Source organism: Opisthocomus hoazin, chromosome 24 (genome assembly GCF_030867145.1).
Source record: "Opisthocomus hoazin isolate bOpiHoa1 chromosome 24, bOpiHoa1.hap1, whole genome shotgun sequence".
Classification (NCBI taxonomy): Eukaryota; Metazoa; Chordata; class Aves; order Opisthocomiformes; family Opisthocomidae; genus Opisthocomus; species Opisthocomus hoazin.
This window is the reverse complement of record NC_134437.1, coordinates 6881582-6903347: the sequence shown is the minus strand read 5'-3', so window position 1 is coordinate 6903347 and position 21766 is coordinate 6881582. Positions and strand designations below refer to the sequence as shown.

The 21766-nt window shown below is 51.8% G+C and overlaps 3 protein-coding genes across 6 annotated transcripts in view; 2 read left to right on the top strand and 1 right to left on the bottom strand.

Annotated features, from left to right (window-relative positions):
* The first annotated feature begins 1312 nt into the window (after window positions 1-1312).
* Window positions 1313-5205, top strand: TMEM45B (transmembrane protein 45B). The gene is made up of 6 exons (XM_009945569.2): window positions 1313-1372; window positions 2100-2322; window positions 2526-2738; window positions 3381-3565; window positions 4225-4370; window positions 4671-5205. The coding sequence occupies exons 1-6, from the start codon at window positions 1313-1315 to the stop codon at window positions 4798-4800; spliced, it is 957 nt and encodes a 318-aa protein (XP_009943871.2). The 3' UTR covers window positions 4801-5205.
* On the top strand, window positions 4894-11130 carry LOC142364062 (uncharacterized). Its single transcript, XM_075442427.1, has 11 exons — window positions 4894-5084; window positions 5151-5220; window positions 5589-5663; window positions 7696-7843; window positions 8618-8847; window positions 9757-9863; window positions 10358-10476; window positions 10560-10569; window positions 10771-10847; window positions 10934-10942; window positions 11015-11130. The coding sequence occupies exons 1-11, from the start codon at window positions 4894-4896 to the stop codon at window positions 11128-11130; spliced, it is 1152 nt and encodes a 383-aa protein (XP_075298542.1).
* Window positions 11131-15046: 3916 nt separating this feature from the next.
* APLP2 (amyloid beta precursor like protein 2) overlaps window positions 15047-21766 on the bottom strand; it is a 50700-nt gene continuing 43980 nt past the window's right edge. For 3 of the 4 annotated variants that reach the window (XM_075442568.1, XM_075442570.1, XM_075442571.1), the window contains 4 exons: window positions 19431-19513; window positions 18533-18607; window positions 17611-17766; window positions 15047-16663 (listed from right to left, as the gene is read on the bottom strand). In XM_075442568.1, coding sequence (XP_075298683.1) covers window positions 16562-16663; window positions 17611-17766; window positions 18533-18607; window positions 19431-19513 — 416 coding nt within the window. In that variant the 3' untranslated portion in view covers window positions 15047-16561. The remainder of the gene's footprint in view (window positions 16664-17610; window positions 17767-18532; window positions 18608-19430; window positions 19514-21766) is intronic. The other variant, XM_075442569.1, reaches the window with a different exon arrangement.

Genomic DNA, 21766 nt, shown 5'->3' with positions numbered 1-21766 from the left:
ACAGCGGCTGCTTTATAAAAGGAGGTGGCTTTTCTGAGTGCATCCAAACTTCTGCTTGACCGCAGGGTGGGTTTGGGACATCTTTGGTAAGCGAGACGTGTCCCAGGGTACGTGGTGGCTGCTGAAGAGCTGTGTCCAGGTGGTGGGCAGCCAAGTGGACTTGTGACAACTACGAAAAGCCTTCCTGAACCGGGCTGCTGGGATGTTACAAAGCAAACGGGTCCCCAGCACCAAAAAGAAGAGTGAGGCTGCTCCAGTGGGGAGAGGGATGGCTGGGGCAGGAGATCCCAGGGACAGCTCTGAAACGGAGTGGTTAAGGGGCTGCTGGCAACTAAGGTGAAAGGAGAATGGTGCGTGGGGGGTGATAAATCCCAGGGTTGAAGCTGGACGCCGATGTGGCTTGGAGCAGCCTCTGGAGCTGCAGGTGGGACGTGTTGGTTGTCACTTCTGACACCTGGGCACTGCTCTTCTCTAGTTAAACATGTCAAATCAACGCTCCTGCTACGTATGTTGCTCAGGGTATGCTCCCAACTCCAGCTGCAGGCGGTGGCCCTCGCAGTCACAGTCCCTGTAGGACAACGGTAAAATTTGGTTATGCATCGTGCAATGGTGCGCTGCTTAAAGGCTCTTTGATAGCATTTGTTCTTGGTCACTTCAGCATGTGGATGCCTCTGCAGGGAAGATAGGCACCCTGGACCGGGCGTCCAGGCTATATGCAGGGAAGACACGGGGCATGAGCCATCCTGATGTAGGCATCCAAAATAGAGCAGAAGGCCACTGCCGGTCTCCAAACCAGGGATGGGGCGTTCCTGAACCTCAAAGGCTGTTTAGTAACTTCCCTCCTGAAAGGAAACCCTAACACGATGTCAACAGGTTTGAGCCTTCCCCGGATTACCTGCGTCCCGGAGATGCAGCGGATGACGATGGTCTCCAAGCCCAAACGCCGTGCTCGCCCACGCAGGGCTGAGCCAGTCCAACCGACTCCAGCTCTGCAGCCAAAACCTGACCGGGGACGTCTTGCAGAGCTCTCCCTCACCTAAGGCGCTTGCCACGCCACATCCTACCCTTATTTTTCAGCTCCTAATTACTTGCTAGTGTGGGAGGACTCGGAGAACGTGCTGGAGTTGTTCATCCAGCCTCTGCAGTTGGCTTCGGTATTTATAAACACTGGGAGGATGTGATTTGTGATGCAAGGGCAAGTCGGTGTGGTAGCTTCGGGATGAGTAATGCCTTCTTCCATGCACACCTGAGCGGGAGAAAAGGACCAGAAAGCCCGTGAGGAGGGAAAGAGTGAGCCTTCCTCAGGTGATAGATGGGTACAGAGAGCAAAGAGAGAGGTCTTGCTGGAGGAAGCAAGACCATCCCGAGGCAGGCTCTCTCCTATAAGCATTTAGGTCATCACTTACTCCTTTCTGTGCTTGCTGCTCTGGGTTTTTTTCAACAATTTGAATATGGGCTTAAATACTTTGTAGGATGTGACTTTGGCCGTGGCAGCCGGTCGCTCTGCCGTACTTCTGCTCCTCTCCATCCCTGCTGCTACTCGGTGGCTTTGGTCCGGCTCAGCATGGAGGTGATTTTCACGCCTTTAGTCTTTGAGCTCTTCCTACTGGAGATGAAATGAAAACAGGGAAACAGATTTTGAAATGATAGTGGTTCCTGTGTTGCCTCCCCCTCCTCCCAGCAAAGCCTTGGCTGGCTGGAGCTGCTGAGCGCGCTGGCTGGATTCATGCCCTGGTAATTATCTAGCTTGGAGGGAGCTTGTGTTCCAAGGAAATAATTGTCATGTTGCTTTTTATTAGAAAAAAAACTTTGTTATGGCTCCTCTCCTAAAAGCACATAGCTGCTACGCCTTCTTGGCGCTAATATATTTTTCTCTGGCACGATGAAGTCCTGATGATTATATGCCTGCAACCTCATACATATATATGTATATGCATGGTGGCATCTTCTCCGTGGTGATGTCCCATCTCTGGCATGACCTGTTCGCAGCTGATGGGAGAGCTGCGCCCACCCACTCTGTTGGGATGCGTCTCCTCGGGGACACCGAGCAAGCAAGCAGCCTGCCACCTCCCTTGGGGACACTTTGGGTCAGTGCCCAGCACTGTTTGTCCTTGCAGGTCCAGCAAGCCAGCCCGATGCCAACGAGCTTCCTCGGCAGTGCCCTCCGGGGCACCTTCTTCTTCATTTTTGGTCTCTGGTGGTCTGTGCGGTACCCCCTGAAGTATCTCAGGCAGAAACCCAATGCCGAGAGCCAGCCAAGATACGGGGTCCAGCGTGCGGAAGTCTTCGAAGGGGCGGTCAAAGCTTTCTTTGCTCTAGCAGGTAAGAGACGATGATGAGTGTCTGCCCTAACAGCTACTGGCACTGCAGCCACCGTCTCCCACGGGGCTGGGGCTGCTTGCAGATGGTGTGGGAGGGCTTGGGGACGTGCTGGTGGCACGCACCCTGATGGGAAAATGCCACTGCGACTTCACCATTGCAAAGAAAGGTTTCCTGCAAGGTGGTCCTTTCCGCTCTCTGCCCAGGGATACTCATCGAGCAGTTTATTCCCGCTGGTCCCCACCTGCAGCTGTACAGCCCCAAGACGCACAGCTGGACGGACCTCACCCACTGGCACTACACCACCATGTACCTCTTCTTCCTCCTCTCCGGCATCGTGGACGTCGTCTCGCACTCCCCGCTCAAGCTGCCGCTTGGCTTGGATCGGCTCTCGCTGGCCGTGGCTCTGTTCGTTGAAGGTGAATCAGATGTGGTTGCCTGGGAGAGGATGGAGTAGGGGTTGGGGGGAGCACTGGGAGGGTCACTGGTGCGCGGCAGCCCCACATCCCCGGGCTGTTTTGATGCTGGGGAGGTGCTGTGCGGGTGCACGATGGCACTGCCTGCGTGCTGAAGTTCCTCCCTGTTCCTCTCCAAATATGAATCCGGCCATGGCTGGATGTCCCGGGTGCCCAGGGGCTGCACAAGGTCCGAGGGATGTGTGCTTCTCCTGGTGACAAGCAGCTGGCTCTCTGCAGTGTCACAAAAAGGTGTCATCCCCCACCTTGGTTGAATGCACGGATGGACAAACCCTGGTGGAAACCTCCCCGCCATCTTCTGAGCCGAAGGTCCCCGTTGCTGTGCTCCTCCCTAGGGACCTGGATGGGGCACAGGGATCCCAGCAGCTGCGGGGCTGTTCCGCGGGCAGAGCAGACCCCGGCGCTGGGGGCTGCGTGTCCTGGCACAGCGAAGCTGCTGACAGCGTGTTCTTTGCTGTCTGCTCTTCCCACCAGGCAGCTCATAGCAAGACCTGGAGCACGGTCTCAGTTTTCAGATATTTTAATTTTTTTAAAAACAAAGAAATCCCAGAGCATCCTCTTCTAACGCAGCGTGGCTCTTGGCAGGTTTGCTCTTCTGTTTCAACGACTACAGCAACGCTCTGCTGGACCTCCACCTCCATTCCTTGCTGGCCGTGGCTATCTTTGCTGGAGCCCTCTGCGCCCTCCTGGAGGTGTTCATCCGAGACCACGTCATCCTGGAGACCGTCAGGACCAGCTCCTTCCTCCTCCAGGGCTCTTGGCTCTGGCAGGTCAGTGTGTCGCCGGCGGTCTCCTCCGAGCCGTGGGCTTTGCACCCAGGAGGGCAAGCGGAGGGGAGGGCTGCGCTGCCCTTTACGGCACGTTTCTTGGGGATAAACTTGTCAGCTGGGTGGAATTTCTTGGTAAATAAGAGGAGAAAATGAGGCTTAGTGCCAGAGCTGTCAGCATGGAGATGTGCACAGGTAATTTATGCAGCACGGACAAATCTGGGGTCGAAAGGGAAATTGGACTCCCACAAGGGTGGCAAACCACAATCGTGGCTTTTTTATTAGGTTCAATTTCTTCTTCTGTTTGTTCCAAGCAGCTGGAAATACCTGGAAATCTCTCACGTAATCACCCAGCTCTGGGTTTAGGGAGAAACACGCAGCCTGGCAACGCAGCCTTTGGGCTGTTGGCTTTTTCTGGGGATGCCGGGCTGCACGGCGAGCCCTGAGGCTTGTCCGCAGAGCACCCCTCTCCCCCCGAAACGCACCCCTGCGTCAGCCTGGGCAGGCAAGAATGCCTGGGGGTGCCGGGGGCAGTGGGCCAGGTGTTACTTGGGATGGCTGTGCCTCTAGCCCCGTAGTCAGCGGCAGCAGCACGGCTAAAATCAGGGGGAAGAGGGAGGAGGGATGCACTGACGCCCGACATCTCTTCCATCCGTGACCAGATCGGGTTTGTGCTGTCCCCTCCGTGGGGAGGACTGGGCTGGGATCAGACCGACCGCAGCAACTTCACGTTCCTCACCATGTGCTTCTGCTGGCACTACGTGGGAGCTCTCGCCGTCTTGGCAGCAAACTCCGCCGCGTCTCGCTGGTACGTGAGGGAGAGGGGTCCTGGGGGGGTCCCGGCACCGTGCACGAGCTGGGATGACCACGAGCAATACCTAGACCCAACGCTACCCTGGGAAATGCAGCCGCTGGCGTATCGTGGGATAAGAAAAGCGGGTGTCTATGCATGTCCAAGCATGGGCTGGTCCATGGCTTGGTGGGAACGGATGGGCTCGGTGCCACCCCAGAGCAGATGGTCCTCAGCAGCCTTCCCGAGCGGGCTGGGGTGAACCGACAGCTCTGGCCGCCCGTAAATTCCTGACACGCGCCGCTGTCCCTCCCGCAGCTGCAACGAGTCCTGCCAGCTGAAATTTGGGGACATGGACGTGGAGCTGGACTGCGGCGTGTGCATCCGCAGAGGCAACAAGAGCTCCAGCAGCGCCCTGCTGCCGGAGAGCGGCTCGGACGACAAGTGAGGCGGCGGCGGGCACGGAAACTGCTTCCCCGCCGGCTTCGAGCTCTTGAGACGAGGTTTTTTAATTAGTCTGGATAAACTACGCCGGCACTTGATGGTGGAGAGTCAGAACTGGGAGGCAGGACCCCGAAGGCTGAGCGCGGCGGGAGAAGCAAAGCCTTTCCCACGCGTTCCTTTTCACGGTAGCCGGAGCAAACCAGGCTCGTCCGGGAGGGAGTTTTTAATTTTCCGTGCTGCAGCTCGGGCTGTGAACGGCAGGACTGGTTTGCTGCTGGAGTCTAACCAGTGTGGCCAATTTGTCTATATATATATATTTTTTTTTTAACGTTGTTTTTGCTTCTGCTTCTGCAGAAGGGAGCCGAACCAGCGTTCAAAGCCGCCGGTGGCTGCCGCTCGCTCTGGTGTCAACGGAGGGGTTTTTGTACAAAGCTTGACATGCACAGAGTACACGTGATCACCAATAAAGTACTTCAACAAACCATCACGGTGGATCTCCTGAATGCAACGCCTTGAGATTGAAAGCACGGTTAAGGCGATGTCTGGCTTCGGAAGGGTTTTGGGGGGAGGTGAATGAAATTTCAGAGCGTGATTTAACGCGGCCAAATCCGCCTGGAGAAAGGGGTGGGTGGACACAGATGGCAGGGATGGGGGTTTTCCCCGTTGGCACCGGCGTTTCGCTGCTCTCTCGAGTGTTTTCGATCAGAATCCGAGAGGATGAGCTAGATAGATGAGGCAGCCTCCGCGCGAGAGGTGTTGGCGTGCCTGGGAGATGGGGTGTTTGCCGGGCAGGTTTCAGCTTGGAGAGGACCCTTGAAGCAAGACGATGTCTTCAGCCGGTCCGGGTCGGGCGCATGGATAATCCCGGTGAGTCCCCGAGAGCCGGGCTGTGCAGAGGGGGTGGTTTTTCTTGTCCTCTGACAGCTTTATTCCCTCTCTGGAGCCGGTCGCTACCGATGCGGAGGCAGAAACAGAAGCTTTCATTTCTCGGTGTCTGCTTTGCGCTCTTGGCGTCTAGGGCTGTGAGGGGTTTTGCTTCTCCTTGGGTCCTTCGTCTGGTTTGCAGCAGAGTAGCGCGGGGAGAGGCTTCCCTCCATCAAGATCAAAAAGCGGCTTCAGAAGACGTCGTTAAGCAGGGTTAGTGAAGGGATGGAAAGGTCATCAACAACGCTTCGAACCCTCGCGCCGTGCCCTTCGGTAAGGGCTGGGCTAGGTGAACAGGGCAGCACAACCAGCGTTGGTGGTGTTATTTCTTAATACCTTTGCCATCCTCCCCTATGATAGCAAGCGACAGCTCCATCTGAACATATCACTGCTGGTGTGCATGACGCCAAAAACTCTAGCAAATCTTAGGAGAAAAGGAAAAAACCTCACTGGCGCAAGGCGGTCGCAATTCCCGGCCCCGCAGGAGGTGCCTGGAAGAGTGAACACTTCGTATTTTGTTTTATTTCCTCCGTTGGGAGCAGGGCTGGGAGGAGACCGACGCTTCGTGCTGCTGGTGGCTCTCAAGAAAACAACCTTGAGGAGCGAAGAGACCGAGGCGAGTGCAGCGTTTTGGGCTCCCGTGTTGAACACACAGCCAGAGGGACATTACTTGGGGCTGTAAAGCAGGCTGGCACTCAGGACAAATGGCTTCTCCAGGATCTGGTGGGGCAGATGGCCATTAACTCGGGCTGATGTGGATCCCCCGCATGGGAGTGAGAGCTTCAAGTGTGCTCTGTGGAGGTGATGTGCGGTGGTTATTAATAACCCTCCTGGGACTCGCAGCGGGGTCATTCGGTCAACTCGTTATAGACTAGCTGCCATTAACGGGAAGCTTAGTGCATAGGTTATAACCCCAGGTACCACACTTTGATTGAAAAGAAAGGGGAAAAAAAAAACCCCTTTCCCCTTTGATTGACTAATACTAATTTTTTTCCTGTTTTTTCGTGCCCTGGTGGTATCTAGGTGATGCTGAACCCCTTCCTTACTGAGGTTTTCGCTACTTAAAATTTAGGTCTTCAGTGGGGATGTTTCTTCCTTCCTCGAATAAATGCAAGTAAGAGCAACTGGAGAGAGTCGAGCGGAGGGCTACGAGGATGATGAGGGGACTGGAGCATCTCTCCTACGAGGAGAGGCTGAGGGAGCTGGGCTTGTTCAGCCTGGAGAAGAGAAGGCTGACAGGGGACCTTAGAAATGCCTCTAAATATCTGCAGGGTGGGTGTCAGGAGGACGGGGACAGACTCTTTTCAGGGGTGCCCAGCGACAGGACAAGGGGCAATGGGCACAAACTGAGGCACAGGAAGTTCCAGCTGAACAGGAGGAAGAACTTCTTCCCTCTGAGGGTGATGGAGCCCTGGCCCAGGCTGCCCAGGGAGGCTGTGGAGTCTCCTTCTCTGGAGATATTCAAGACCCGCCTGGACGCGGTGCTGTGCAGGCTGCTCTGGGTGACCCTGCTTGGGCAGGGGGTTGGACTGGGTGACCCACAGAGGTCCCTTCCAACCCTGACCGTGATGTGATTCTGTGATGACCTAGCTCTGTGTGTGCTAACAAGATTCGTGGGACCACACTGAGCCTAAAGCCAACGCAGCAGGGTTTCTTCGAATGGGGCATGTGAAATCAGTGGCCATGTAGCTGGGCTATAGAGGAGCCCCATATCTGAGATAGGGCTAATGTTTGCTGGGTCAATGGAGTAGAGAGAAAAAATGAGATTATTGTGGCTGGGATCGCGTTGGTGGAGCAGTTCCTAGCTAGCCCACCCGTGGAATCGATACCCTCTATAAAAAGACTTTCACCCGAAGCGCTCTCTTCCAGCAAGGTGGATGTGCCCCTCCAGTGCTGATCTAACTGCACCGTACCACGCCGGCCAGGAACTAAGGTAATATTATTGGAATTTTAATCTTTGTTTCCTGTCTATTAGCTTAAAGAAACACTTAGACCGGCGTTTTTAATGGCAAATAGTCTGTGCTGCGCAATCGGACTCGGGGAATGGGTTGAGCTACCCGGAGCACGTGCACCCTGCAGCGTTTGGAAGGAACAGGGACCCTCGTGCTGCCAGATTTCAGTCGGTGAGTGGTTAAGGGCTGTAAGGAGGCTGCTGGAAGGGAAGATTAAGGTTTTTCCCCTTTTCCCAAACCCTCTGCTGTCAGGGACAGGCTTTTAGCTGGGAGGAACTGGCCGTGACAGCCCTCGGTAGAGCAGCTGGCGAATGCAAGGTGCGATTCGGGGTTCCCCCTCGCCACGGCTGGAGGGAGGAGAAGCTCGCTGGGACCGCGCGGAAAGGTGCTGCTGGAGGAGCCGATGTGCTCCGCGGGCTCTCGGTTCCCAGCGTCGCTACGCAAAGCTGCCTCTGGCCGAGAGACCTGCTGGAGATTCATGGTGTGAAGAGGGGTCGAAATGAGCACGTTAAGCACCACTGAAATCTGCTGTTTCAGTTCAGTGAGTGAATTTAGTTGCCAAACTTTGTGCAATTGCTGTTCAGAGGACAACTGGATTTCCAAGGTCACTTTCCTCTTCCAGAACTTTTTTTTTTTTAATCCTAGTGCACTTCTTGTCTATTAGTTCAAGTGATTTAAATAACAGCCGTGAGCAGCACGTGCTTACACATCCTCTGTAAGCACGCATCGCTCGAACCTCATCCAGAACTCACAGGCAAGGCTGCGTGCGGTACCAGCGCCCTGCAAGGAACAGTTTTTAGCAGTTTTAGCGAGGGCAGAGTAGAGAGGGAGGAGAACCTCCCTCGACCTGCTGGCCACACTCCTCTTAATGCACCCCAGATTTATTATATATATTTTATATATATACATTATACTTCTGGTTAGTAATATCTGCTTGCCTTACAGGACATGGTGAGCTTCACGCATTGTGTCTACCTGCCAAGACCGGTCTCGAGCTACCTGGTTGTGCCAGATGCCCGGCTTGTGCTGCTTCTGTTGGCATTCTGAACGCGAGCATCCTTCTCCCCCCCTGGGAAGCACCGCTGACGCTGGACCAGTACAGCCCTGTTGGTCACCCAAGAAGCTCCCAGGTCACCATCTTGCTGAGAGAAGGTTGTTTTCTTCGGTGGCTTCAGGTAAGTCCGCGCCCTCGTCACTCCTCAGGAGACCTCTGCTGCACGTGGATCGGCGTAGGAGGAACGTTGGTGAGACGGAGCCTCGCCAGCTTTCCCCAGCTACTGCTCCGCAGTTGGAGTTTTGATGCTGTGAAGATTCAGGCACCAAAACACTGTAGGCAGCCAGAGAACAGATGTGTGCACCGATAGCGGGGGTAAGCGCTTTCAACATTTCCATATAGCGAAGCTGAGGCCAACGAGTTTGTAATTACCTGTCCTACTGTTTTCCTTAAAACTTAGAAAATGACAGGTGTGAAACTGCTAAAATCTGGGAAACGTTTTGTCCTCTTTGTGCCGAGCAAACCTGAGGTTGGACTCGGAGTTCCCAGCTGCGCTAGCAGTCAGGTTTATCTCTCTGCGGCTTCTGGCTTGGTCTTCTGGCTTGGTCTTCTGGCTTCTTGCACGTGCTGAGGTGTGAGGTTGGGTATAAATATAAAGAAAGGTTGTTTGAAATGCTCAGTGTTATTGTTAGGACTTTGCTAGAAGCTGGTTAGATTGCATGTGCTGGGTGGAAACACCCCTGTGTTGATACTGTGGCGTGGGCATGAAATACCTGGATGAAGCCATGAGCTGCCAGTGCTGCTCGGGAAACGCAGCGCGAGCCGTTAATGCCGGCTCAAAAACTGGAATAGCTTTTATGAGCTGTTTTCCCTAACTTGTGCTGCAAGGATGAAAGAACAGCCATTGCCTCTCAGCTCCCAGCTCGCCTCCCCCGGCGCCTGTCATTGCCCCTCATTTCTCTAGACCCAGGAAGACACTGTTGGAAAATAAAACGTCTGTAAGCACCTGCTCTGTTGTGTGAGCTTAGTAGAAAGACAGTTTTTATTTGTGAATCTATCACATAACTTGTAATTTTTATTTGATTTGCAGCATAGTCATGAGACATCTGTTGCTGACCACCCGCCTATGAAGTGCCACCACTGCTCCCTGTGCCACTTCAACTGCTCCCTGTGCCACTTCAACTGCTCCATCACCGGGTGAGTGCCGTCACTGAGAAGCGACGGTGGAAATTATCTGCTTTGTTGGATTTTGGGGTTTTGTTGTGTCTTTTTTCCTTGTGGGCTAGCGGCAGATGGACAGAGTGCTGCTCTCTTTCATCCTCCCTGGGAGATCCTAGCTGCAACCCAACGGACAAAACCCACCCAGCCCCTGAACCGGTCTGGAAGAGCTCCCTGGAGACGCAGCGGCACCGCTCAAGCCAACGGCTTGCAGGAGCTGCCAGGGTCTTAACTACAGCTTGTCTCAAAAATGAGAAGTTTTATTCTTAAACCCTTTGTACACTGCAACTGGTTTAGCTTAGCTTAGCTTAAAAATTAAAATATTTGTCTTGGACAAACTGATTTTGTATTCTTCTGTATCTGACCAGTAGGGTTTTTGGGGGCACTGAGGTTAGGAGAACTTTTTTGGGGGTTTTTTCTCTGTGCTGTCGTTCTGCTTTAAGACAACACTGCAACAACTTTCTGTATTGCAGAAGCCCTTGGAAGATGCACCCAGAGAAGACAGTTGGCCTAAAGCCGTGCGTCTGCCTTGCTTTTCCCAGTGTATCCAAGGAAGGACAACGGAAGGACAACGGAAGAAGCTCAGCTGCTGGTTTTTTCTTACTGGCTGAAGGAACACTACATTATCCTGCACATCTGCAGCGACAGTTGAAGCTTGCTGATGTTGTTCTGTAGCAAAGCACAGGTAAATTTGAGATTTAAATGGCAAAAAGACAAAGGAATGGAGATGTTCTTTTACAGCTTAGCCCCTGGAGCCCCATCTGTAGCAGTCTGCTTAATTAACTAAATGATGAGGTATCACTTGAGCCCAGGACCTGAGCCCTGTGTGAGCTCACATCTTACTTGATTCCTGCTATAAACTTGTTTTCTACCTATTTTGGACCAGGCTGGAGCCCGCAGTGTCTCTCAGGCAGCATAAACATGACATTTTGTTGGCTCTCCGGGGGGCAAAGAAGAATTCAAGTCTGTGCATGTTTTGACAGCAAGCTTTTATTCTGTGTTCTCTGTTTTAGTCTAAGTGCTGTGTGCTTCCTCTTGTGCTTCAACAGGTAACAGGTGTAAGTAAGTGGAGAAGCTTCAGAATAAAAGATGACTTCTACCAATTGCTTGTTGCCTTTCACCTCATGCAGTTCAGGTGAAGAACTACATAAGGATACAGATGAAGGCATACACCTCTCTACAAGGAACTACCAACTCCAAGTCTGTTTACGTAAAACACAAACATAACAGCCCTAAAATAATTTAAAAGAAAATAAAGAAAAAGAAAAATTTTTTTTCTTCTGTATTTTTATTGTCTTTCTTTTCTTTTCTCTTATTATTTTCTTTCTTTTTTTCTTTTTATTTTACTTTTTATTTTCTTTTTACTTTCATTTTCTTTTATTCTTTATTTTTTTTCATTCTTTATTTTCTTTCTTTTACTCTTTAAAAACCACAATAATAATTAAAAAGTCCACCCCCAAAGTCCCCCCCAAGCCAAAAAACCAAAACGCATGAGATAGGTTCCAGCCTGACGTTTATTATGGTAAAAAGAAAAATTGCAGCCCCCCCCTCCCCTAGAGTTTACACATTAAAAAAAAAAAGGCACCCCCCACCACCAAAAAAAGAGACCAAGTCCTGCATTTTTATTCAGCTCGACCCAGTAAACCACCAAGCAGTACACACAGCCCCCCCATCATACATCTAAATACATAACCATGAGGATGTGCTACTGCCATTTCAGCACAAGAAAATTTAAACACCAGAGCCTTGTATGGTCCTGTGCTTTATCAGCCACAGACCTCTGAATCTTTCACGTGAGCCAAATTCTAAGTCCTTCGTGGCAAAAAAAAAAATCATAATTTCCATGCTGAAGCTTCTGCCCTTCTTCATAAAGATGTTTCAAGCATACCACTGAAGTAGTGCGTTGCTGGGTGGCCTCAACCCCATCCCTTACTGATTGATCATCCAGTCTAAAAAAGCAGAGAACACTGGAACATCTCAACAGAAGCCAATGTCTAAGTTCCTCATAAAATACATAAACCTGATGCACATGATACCCAATTTGGAGCACGCTGCTGGATACCAAAACAGATTTCTGGGGAAGAACCAACTCCACTAATGATTTTGGGTCACAGGAAATTCAAGCGTTCTCTTCTTTTTTGAAAAATAAACTTAAGCAAATCAGCCTGAAGCTAAAATACAAGGACTTCTCCGTTTTTCCTCATCTGTGGTGTGTAGTTCTTGGCTCATCATCCTGAAAAACGAAGGATGCCTCATGACGAAGCGCAGCAGCGTACTCTGTGATGTTCCTGGTATTCACCCTTCAAAACGAGGAGACAGCAGTGAGCAAAGAAATAATCAGAGAAAGGCACAAAACACATCATCATCTTCCCAGAGATCATCACATTGAACAGCCGTGGTACCCCAGCGCTCGGTCCAAACGCTGCCCCGGGATAGTCCCAGCCTGGCTCTGCTTCTCAGTAGCTGGACTGAGCTCCGCTGACTCACCCCAAGCTCGCGTCGCCAGCGAGAGTTCAAGGCAAAATTCAGCCCAGCAAAACCACGCAGCCAGACCGTCGCTTTGCCCGCAGTTGATTTCTTTTCCAGCATGGAACTACTCACGTGGCAACGAGCTGTTCTCCAAAGATGCTGCGTGAGGAGCATTGCCTGTTGAAAATGGACGTCCACAACTGCCTCTCCACAGGATAAGATGAAATCTCGCAGCCTGCAGAGCAGATTATCCCATTACACCAAAAAAAGCAACTATCAGGACCCTCACCTTGCTCAAATGACACCAAAGTAGCCTTCAGCATCGCAAGGACTGCATCCCCGGAAAAAAAGCTGCCCAGAAACAAGTACATTTGCCCAGTGGAAGGATAAAAGGACTGTTATGATGGAGCAGGAATTCACCTTTAGACTTTAAAGACCTCCTATAATAATTCACCGAGCTTTTCACGCCCCAAAACCCACGCAGAGGGGAAGCGGAGCCGCAGCAGCGTTCGGTTCACCCGCACAGCGACCTGCTCTGACTTCAGCGCAGGAGTTGTTGGGCGAGATGCCCTCCAGCAGTCCCTTCCAACCCACATTTCTCCACCAGCTGCAGGATTACTCCCTGCCACGCCGCAGCAAACGGTTATCGCTCACCTTGCGTTCGATCGCGCGGTGCCAGCCTCTGCTGCAGAAACCGGAGGCCCTGGCAAACACAGAGAAAAACCCAGGCAGAGACAAAAGCAGTTTAACACCTCTGCTTAACTAGATCACTTCGAGCGCTGCCTCTCCTTGCTGCACGTTTCAAGGCATGCCCTAGGGCCACCAAGCCCAGCTCCAGAAGGTGGTCAGCACCGGGTAGGCTTCCCAGCAGCTCCTCGGGGAGCACCAGCACGAAGCAGCCACCCTCCCTCTGCTCAGGAAGCCTTCAAACCCACTTTCTCTGAAGCAGCTGTGCTGTCAGCTAAAAAAAAAAAAAAACACAACACAAAAATCCACCCTGGCACCACTCAGACTGGAATTTTCCTACATTTTGAACTCAGCACACCCCTTCATCTCGGAGACCTTGCAGGAGGACGCGCTAAATTGTTACGACACAACCCAGCAGGGATATTCAATCCAACTCAGTCACAACTGCACCTTCCTCACCCAGCGTGAGCAGAACAAAAAGGCACCTCTCAGACACTCGAGAAGTAGGCTTTCCCCGGAGAGAATTCCAAAACAATTTAAGTTTGTATTTGTTTCTCCCAGTAGAAGGTGAATCCACGGCACAGAGCCCATGGGATGATGAGTAGCCACAAAACAGGACTGCAGGACAACCAGCCTCCGTCCTGGCATCGCCTCCCCAGAAATTTAAGATACAGCTGGAAGAGTCCCTGCCAAGCCGCAGGGTTGGCTAACGTGGACCTTCTCAAGGGGACGGCAGTTACCTGCTACTATGTCCTGTAAAAAAGGTCTTCCTCCTGGCCCTATGCTGCTCCTCTTAAAAGGTAAACAGAGCACTACTACTTTTTAAAATCACATTTTTCGCCCCTCTCTGCTGGGACATCAGCCCTTCCTCCGCACGGCTGACACCTGGGACACGTCTGAGCACCGATCTCCACGCGAACACTTCTAAACATTACTTTTCAGGAGCCGCAGTCAAAATCCATCATAAAGAATCGATCGCGAGCGCTTGGCAGCCTGCGCCAACGCATGTAACTAATAGACTTAGCTTCCAGCCTGACGTATTTATTTTGTAGGACTAACAGAATTTATCGAAGGAAAAATCTAATACCCAGATTCAATTCCGGAATTCACTCCACAGCCTCTGTCATTTGTTGCTCTTGCAGCTCACCCTACCTGAGGGTGCAGTCCAAGCAACAGCTTCGGACTGAAGATACGCTCTGGCATCGTTTGACTTAAATCTACAGTTTAAAAATCAAAACTCTCTCCCAAGTAGTTGTGACAAGCCAACAGCCGGCGTTTTCTAGGACAGCATCTGTTCTTTCCTGCAGAGTCTGAATAATTCAACCAGAGCACGGAAGCTCCGGTGGAACCAAGGAGAAGCAGGACACGCGATCGTTTCCCATTTCCTCCTACCTCCTCTCCCTGCTCTTCATCAGACCTACGGGGAACCGCTCCGGTCAGCGCGTGGGAAGATCCATTCTGTCCCTCGGCCTCCCAAAACGGCGTTCAAGCAGCGGTGACTCTTGGTCGTTTCTCTGAGATGCGAGAGAGGAGGAATCTGCCTTCGGGGTCACACTTCAAAGCAGGAAAACAGACGAGGAACGATATATGGCAGCAGAGACAGCCGTCAGCTCTACAGCCCGTTTGTTTTAGGTGCCCTGGAAGAGAAAATGACACCAAACAGTTCAGTTATTTCTGAGTGCAGCCGCCACGCCACCCAAACCCGCTCCCCCACCAGCTGGACCCGTTCCTACGGCTCGCGGGGCAGCGCGAGGCGGATGGCCGAGCGGCAGGAACCGCTTGCTTTTTGCCACTCGCTCCAAGCCGGCCAGGCCCCAAACAGCAGCATTTGGAAGTCCCACAAAAGCCTCTGGGCATGGCTGTAAATTCTCAGTGCCAGCACACTCCCTGTCACCGAAGCAGAGGTGGGCAAAACGGCGGGGAAAGGGTCTCTGTGGGTTTGGGGAGGGCATGGCGGGAGGAGAGCGAAACTTCCGCGAGCCCGTGAATAAAGAGAAGAGACCATCTGGAAGTTAAAGTGTTTATTGATGTGTTTAAACTTTGTACATTCCCCACAGACCACACTAAGGAGTTTGCAGGTAAATCTGTGCATAGTGGGAAGAGACACGGAAGGGGGAAGAAAAAAATAAAGTCACAGGGAAAATAGAAAAAATACACCACAGGTTACCAGAACCTCCAGATTTAAAAAAGCCGTGAGCATTAACACCAACTATACAAGCATGACGAAGACATGACGGTGAGTGGAACAACACCCCTTTTGTTCTTCTCGGGGCCTCTGCATCCAATTTCCCTTCACGCGGGCAGCACCCCTTTCCCAACCGACCCCTCTCTTCGCCCCAGCAAGCGACCTGCTGGTGTCATCACCCCAGTTAAAGCGGACGCCACGCTCCTCAGCTCCCCAGGTACTGATGATTGCAGTGATTTGTCATTTCTGGGCAAACACCCCACGCCGTGCCTACGGCCCGACACCACCGAAAGAGATGCAAAGGCTCACAAACCCACGTCCCTCAACTACTTACCGCGCTGGCGAGGCAGGAGAGCTGGGGGAAGTTAGGAAGCAGTAGCAAGAGGGGGGCTGTTAATGCCAGGTGAGTACTGAAGGAAACTGGTTCAGAACGGAGGATTTAAATTCAATACCAGGAGCTTTCCAACTCTAGAGCAGAACTGAATCTGGAAGGGGAATGTGCAGACCCCAGTATGCACAAACCATGTTCTAACATTCCACTAGAATAACTATGAACAGAGATGCTAGAAGCCTTTTAACTCCTTGCCTCCAGGGAGCCTGGATTCCTAGAGCCCACACTGCTAAGCAGCAGGGTGCACACCACTGGCAGATGAGGATGGGGGGATTTTGCTTTTTTTTTTTTTTTTCTCTTTTTCTTTTTTTTTCTCGTTATAAGGATTTTTGTTAGTTCCCATTCCCAATTGCTTCCTTGCTTATGCTGTCATAGTCCCTATCCCTAAATTAATCTCTTCGCAACTCCCGGCGAAATTCATTTAAAAAAAAAAAAAAAAAGAAAAAAAAAGGAAAACAGAATACTGCTTTATATATAAAAGCCAAAATGACTGAAGAGCCACAACTGTCTCCTTTTTTACAAGGCGGGCTGGCACAAGTGACCCTCAATATACAGGTGGTCTATCAGAAATAAAAATCAACATTTCCCATTTTATATATATAGAGCTTGTATCAGACAACAGTACAACGGAACTGGTATTGTTCAGATTACTAAAAAAAAAAAAAGGAAAACTACATCTCAGTCAAATATCTGCAATAGATCCATTTTTCCCATTTAAGGAGATTTATATATCATATTGTTATATTATCATTTCTTCACCCATTTAAAAGAATGGAAATTGCAACTCTACAGTAGTAATTATAGTCTTAATGATCCAGGAGTTCTGAATGTAAGATGAAGTCCTCTCGAAGCAACTGTTGGTCAGTAGTTGATCCAAAACGCTGGACCACTTTGGCCCTCTGCCCTGCTCCTTTCCCGGCCAGGGCTGTCGTATCTTCACCTCTCCTATATCTGCATCTGCTCCAGGTATTTGTAAGTGGGGTTCTCGTAGCCGTGGTTTTGCATCTTGCTCAGATGCCGCTCTTCTGGGGTAAGCATCGGGTCAACCTTTAGAAAAGCCAGATGAATACTGGTCAAAGGAGGGACTTGCAGGCCTTATTTCACAGTAACAACAACCAACAGACAAACGCTGGGTAGATATCGCGGCAAGCAGTAAATTGGGAAAAAAAGGTAAGCCACAAGAAAAGGATTCGCTTCAGGGAGTTCCTCGTTTGGGTGCTAACACCCCCTGCCTGCCCTTGGCTCTTTGGGGATGCTCTCCACAAATATCTGAAGAACTTAGCTGATGTTACAAACTGGGAACCTGCTTCTCCCATCAGCAGGCCGGTACAATTTTACCCATTGGCCCGGCAAAGGGGAAAAGCCACTTTCTCCAGACTCCATTAAGTTGTCACCAGAAACGTGCACGCTGGGAGCCGAAGGAAGAAGGAACACCTCCTCGGCGTCCGGCCGAGCGTTACCTGAGTTGGGAGGACGAATCGCTGCAGACTGACCGACTTACTCTCCTGCTAAAGATACCGCCTGAAAAGCTCATTTACTGCTAAATCCTATCCTGACCCAGACGGGGAAGCCTGATTGAAATCCTCGTGATAAGCGAACGCCGCTGTGCAGTGACGGGTCCCAGCACGGCAGGCTGACGACCAACACCTGCATACTAATAAATAAGCAACCAAGATGTTGGCATCTGCAGAGTTAAGTCACAGAATCACAGAATGGTTGGGGTTGGCAGGGACCTCTGTGGGTCATCTCGTCCAACCCCCTGCCGAAGCAGGGTCACCCAGAGCAGGCTGCACAGGACCTCGTCCAGGCGGGTCTGGAATATCTCCAGAGAAGGAGACTCCACAACCTCCCTGGGCAGCCTGGGCCAGTCCCACCTAGCTAGGAGCAGAGCCCTCCACGGCTTGGCAGCTCCTGCCATCTTCACCCCCAACACACGACGTGATTCAACGCCGACTATTTCCATCCTCAGTTACGGAGCAGGAGCTGTTTCTCACCTCCACAATCCCATGGCTGATGGTCCCGTACTGCCTCTTCCTCAGCATCACCAAGCTGATGACTACGACGGTAGCTATGGCAACGGCAATCACCAACAGACCGATAAGGGCGCTGCTGCTGAAACTGAAGTCATCGCGCAGGGAGCTGTCGTTGTCCTGGAGGGACGAAAACAACGGAGCGGGTAGAGGAAGAGCGACGCGGGACAGGCACTGCTAAACGCAAACCTAAGAGGTGGCCACCGGTAAGGTCTTCAACCGTCTGTGGTATCAAGACACGACCGATTACACTAGACAGCGCAAATATTTCACTTCTAAATATTTCACCAGCGGAATAATGACCACAAAGTTGCTTCCCAGCTTGGGCATTCTGGACAGGCACCGGCCCACACCGCTGTCCTATCCCACAAAACACTTTCCCAATGGAAGAGCCAGGTTACGTAATCACAGAATAGTAGGGGTTGGAAGGGACCTCTGTGGGTCACCCAGTCCAACCCCCTGCCCAAGCAGGGTCACCCAGAGCAGGCTGCACAGCACCGCGTCCAGGTGGGGCTGGAATATCTCCAGAGAAGGAGACTCCACAGCCTCCCTGGGCAGCCTGGGCGAGGGCTCCGTCACCCTCAGAGGGAAGAAGTTCTTCCTCATGTTCAGACGGAACTTCCTGTGCCTCAGTTTGTGCCCATTGCCCCTTGTCCTGTCGCTGGGCACCACTGAAAAGAGCTTGGCCCCATCCTCCTGACACCCACCCTTAGTTAGGTTAGTATCTAACGTGGGTTTACTGGTTACATCTTTAGGCAGAAAGGCCGTACTCCATGACCTCCCAGAGCAGCGTCGAGGCACCAGACCCCGAATTCAGTAACACGCAGGAAACGAAATCCAGCTTCAGGCATCTGCCGATCGCTGGACTCGGTGACCACGTACTTACCGGCTCGTCCACCAGCCCGCCAACACGCTCCGCGTTGAAAATCATTTCCTTCACATCCAGGGTTTCATCAATTACCTGAAAACGGGCACAGAAGCGTTTTATGAAAGGAGCCGTACAAAACCGGTGGGAGAAGGAATACGAAGGCAGACAAGAGACCTTTAACAAATACTAGCAAAGGCTCGAACCACCTACCATCCTCCCCCTGCTCTCAACAGCGTGGGATGTTCTCCAGCTTCTGAAGCCACCTGAGTACTGCAACCATCTGGCCACCCAGACTACCTCCAACTAAAGACCCAGATGAAAACCCAGGTCCTAGCCTCGGACACAGCACTTCTGTCGCGTAAGATCTAACCTGTGGCTTTAAAACAATTTCAAAAGGAAACTCTCACAAGCTGACTTTTTTTTTTTTATTTAAAACCCAGGGAACTGAGGCAAGTCGGCCGCCACTCTGACCTAGTGAACTCTCTACGGTGTAGACGGAGCTAATACCTACTGGATTCACTCGCCTTCAGGAGGTTGTAAGGCCTTTCTCGCCATGAAAAATAGGCAGGACAACAGATGGAGCCCGCCAGCGTTCGGTGCCCTCAGACCGCAGCTACCTAGCTAAAACAAAGGCGTCTCAAGGGCTCTCCACCCGGGAAAGCCACGACTAAATCGGACGCCTCTCCAGCTCAGACCGCCAAAGATCTAGATCTGTCTCCTTCCCTCACCCTCCCACCCTCCTGATGCTGATCAGTATTAAGAGCCCGCAACAGTCAGAAAACTCTCTCCCCCACACCATATGGGTAAGGAACGCGCTGACATTCTGTAAGCAGGAAGGAGGCATGGAAACAAGCCACCGCTATTAATTAGTGTCCACGGCAGGCTTCACGTCACAGAATAAAGGTGGAGGGCTCACCACATTTTCATCCACTTTGTTCTTGCTGTTAATCACTTTTTCTTCAGCGCCAATCAGCCCGTCCAACTCGGTCATGCCAGAACCTGCACCGCGAGAGGAAAGCGGGGAGCGTCAGTCAGCCCTCGGTGACACCTCGGAAGCGTTACCTACTCTCTGTAGAGCTGCCATGGCTAGCGTGATTAACCGCACCGACCGCCGATTATTAATCTGTCTTCATGCTGTTGTGTCAGAAGGGGAGCTCATAAGCTATGCTACAGTGACGAGTGATTGGGGGGGGTTCTGTTAATGAGGGGAAATGAGGTGGCAATGAGAGGAACAGACAAGACTCGCCAACAACAGGCTGAGGTGTCAATCCAGAAATACCACACTGTTCAAGTGCTGCTGTGAGAGAAGGCCCGAGGCAACACACAACGGGAACGGTGAGCGCGCGGCTCCTTTCTGCAAACGTCACGCCGGGTCCCCACCGCCTCAGCGTGACCCCCGTGACGGAAGCACACATCTCCGCCCCGCCGGGAGCCGCACGCTCAGCAGCACCCGGTTCTTTCCACCCCAAGCCCGTCAGCAAGCGCCTCGGGAATGGGGATTTCAAGGTCGCCCAGCACGGCTCTGTAACGAGCTGATGTCCCGTATCTGGCACGAGCCCAGAAACCATAAATCCCAGGGCACGGGAGGAGCAAAGAACTGCACCAGCCTTTGTACCAGAACATCACTCACCCAGTTCTAGGCTGAAACTAGCACAGGCTCCGGAGAAGAATATCAATTAACACAAGGCGGCTGCTCTGCATAAACTGTTTTGATCTGAAGGGTTTACAAACAGAGCAGATCAATAACAGAAGAGCCTAGTGCAAGATACTCAGACCTAACATAACAGAGCAAGCCAGGAGAACGCCAGCTTCCCATCACCAGCAGGGACAACGTAACGTCCTTCACCACACCTACGCCTCCCTAATGCAACAGCAGGAGGACGGCGAAGCCTCAGACCTACAGCGGGGTCTCTCCAACGAGGAGGTATTACCACAGCACCGAACGCTTTGCCGGCGACCGCACGCACCTCTCCACAAGCTGCTGAGCTTGCAGGTTGCCTAAGACATTCTGTCAACTGCTGCTGAAGTTGGCAGCGCCTTCTTCGATGAGATGCAAGAAAAGGCCAGTTGGCTCCACGGCAGGTTTTTACAGCGACGAGCTTTTACCGCCTGAAAATGCCACAGCAACGCACGTTTCACTCCACCTCCTCCCGAAAGCAGCATCTCGGGTTTTAGTGCGTCCCCTTTTCCCGTACGGTTCTTTGGAGCCAGTAATCAGATTCCGAGCACGGCCAAGACTGCCAGTCTGGCTTCTCACGGCCGTCAGAGCAGGTCATGTTATTGTGGAAGTCAATGATTGGGATTTTCTGGAGAGATCAGCCACAAACCGTTTTCAGAGAACTACTCTGTTGGCTTTTGGCCTACGGCTGCTTTACTCAATTCTCGGGAGCCAACGCCGCGCAGTCTCCAGGGCTGGGAGCTCAGCTGCTGCACTGAGCTTTGCTGTTTGTCACGGAGGGCTGGACCAAACAACAGACCCAGCTCGACGTAGCTCAAAGGCACACTTGAGATATACTTCCCAGGGGAAAAAAACCCCACACAAGCACACAAAAAAAACCCAACCACCCCAAACTCCCCAGCAGCCCTCCTGAAACGAAAAGTGCAGGATGTAATCTTGCCCTCAAATCATCAGAAACTCTTCCGTTTACCCAAACGGGGAGAACCAGCCTCTGTTTATCATTTTTAAGTCAAGAAAGCAGTTGTCCACAAAAGAAAAAAAAAAAAACCAAAACCAAACTAAAGGCTGTCCCAATTCTTTCCAGAGCAGGCAGCACACTGAATTAGCTGTACACTATTCCACAAGAGGGATGAAGGTGACTTACATTCGTAGAGAAACGCTACGTAATGAGAATAGTTTCAAGCTATGTGGCCTTCACCACGTTACAGAACTATTTGTGTTCATATTAAATGGTTATGAGCAAAATCCGCTGCTCTCCTCTGAGATTCTGCACAGCGTATCTGGAACCAAAGGCAGACTGAAATGCTGGGTTTGCTCCCCACCCATAGCACATGGACCACTGCGCTGCAAGAGCATTTTTGGAATTAGCCTTCCATTTCTACTTCGGGAACTACACCTGTGGCCAACATTTCTACGCCGCTCTTCAAGGCCAGGCCAGCCCCTTTTTAGCCAGGTAGGGAGTTCCTGCAGAACAAATCATGAGCTAAAGGAGAAATGGACAATCACACGGGACTTTGCTAGAACGGAGAACGTGGGAAAAGGCCATGCCGAGGAGACCACAAAGAAGGAATCTC

Coding starts and splice junctions, on each gene's coding strand:
- TMEM45B (XM_009945569.2), top strand. CDS start 1,313: ATGGGTACAGAGAGCAAAGAGAGAGGTCTTGCTGGAGGAAGCAAGACC. Junction 1,373..2,099: donor GCAAGACCATCCCGAGGCAG/GCTCTCTCCTAT, acceptor GTCAGTGCCCAG/CACTGTTTGTCCTTGCAGGT. Junction 2,323..2,525: donor AGCTTTCTTTGCTCTAGCAG/GTAAGAGACGAT, acceptor CTCTCTGCCCAG/GGATACTCATCGAGCAGTTT.
- LOC142364062 (XM_075442427.1), top strand. CDS start 4,894: ATGGTGGAGAGTCAGAACTGGGAGGCAGGACCCCGAAGGCTGAGCGCG. Junction 5,085..5,150: donor TTGCTGCTGGAGTCTAACCA/GTGTGGCCAATT, acceptor CTGCTTCTGCAG/AAGGGAGCCGAACCAGCGTT. Junction 9,864..10,357: donor TTCAACTGCTCCATCACCGG/GTGAGTGCCGTC, acceptor TCTGTATTGCAG/AAGCCCTTGGAAGATGCACC.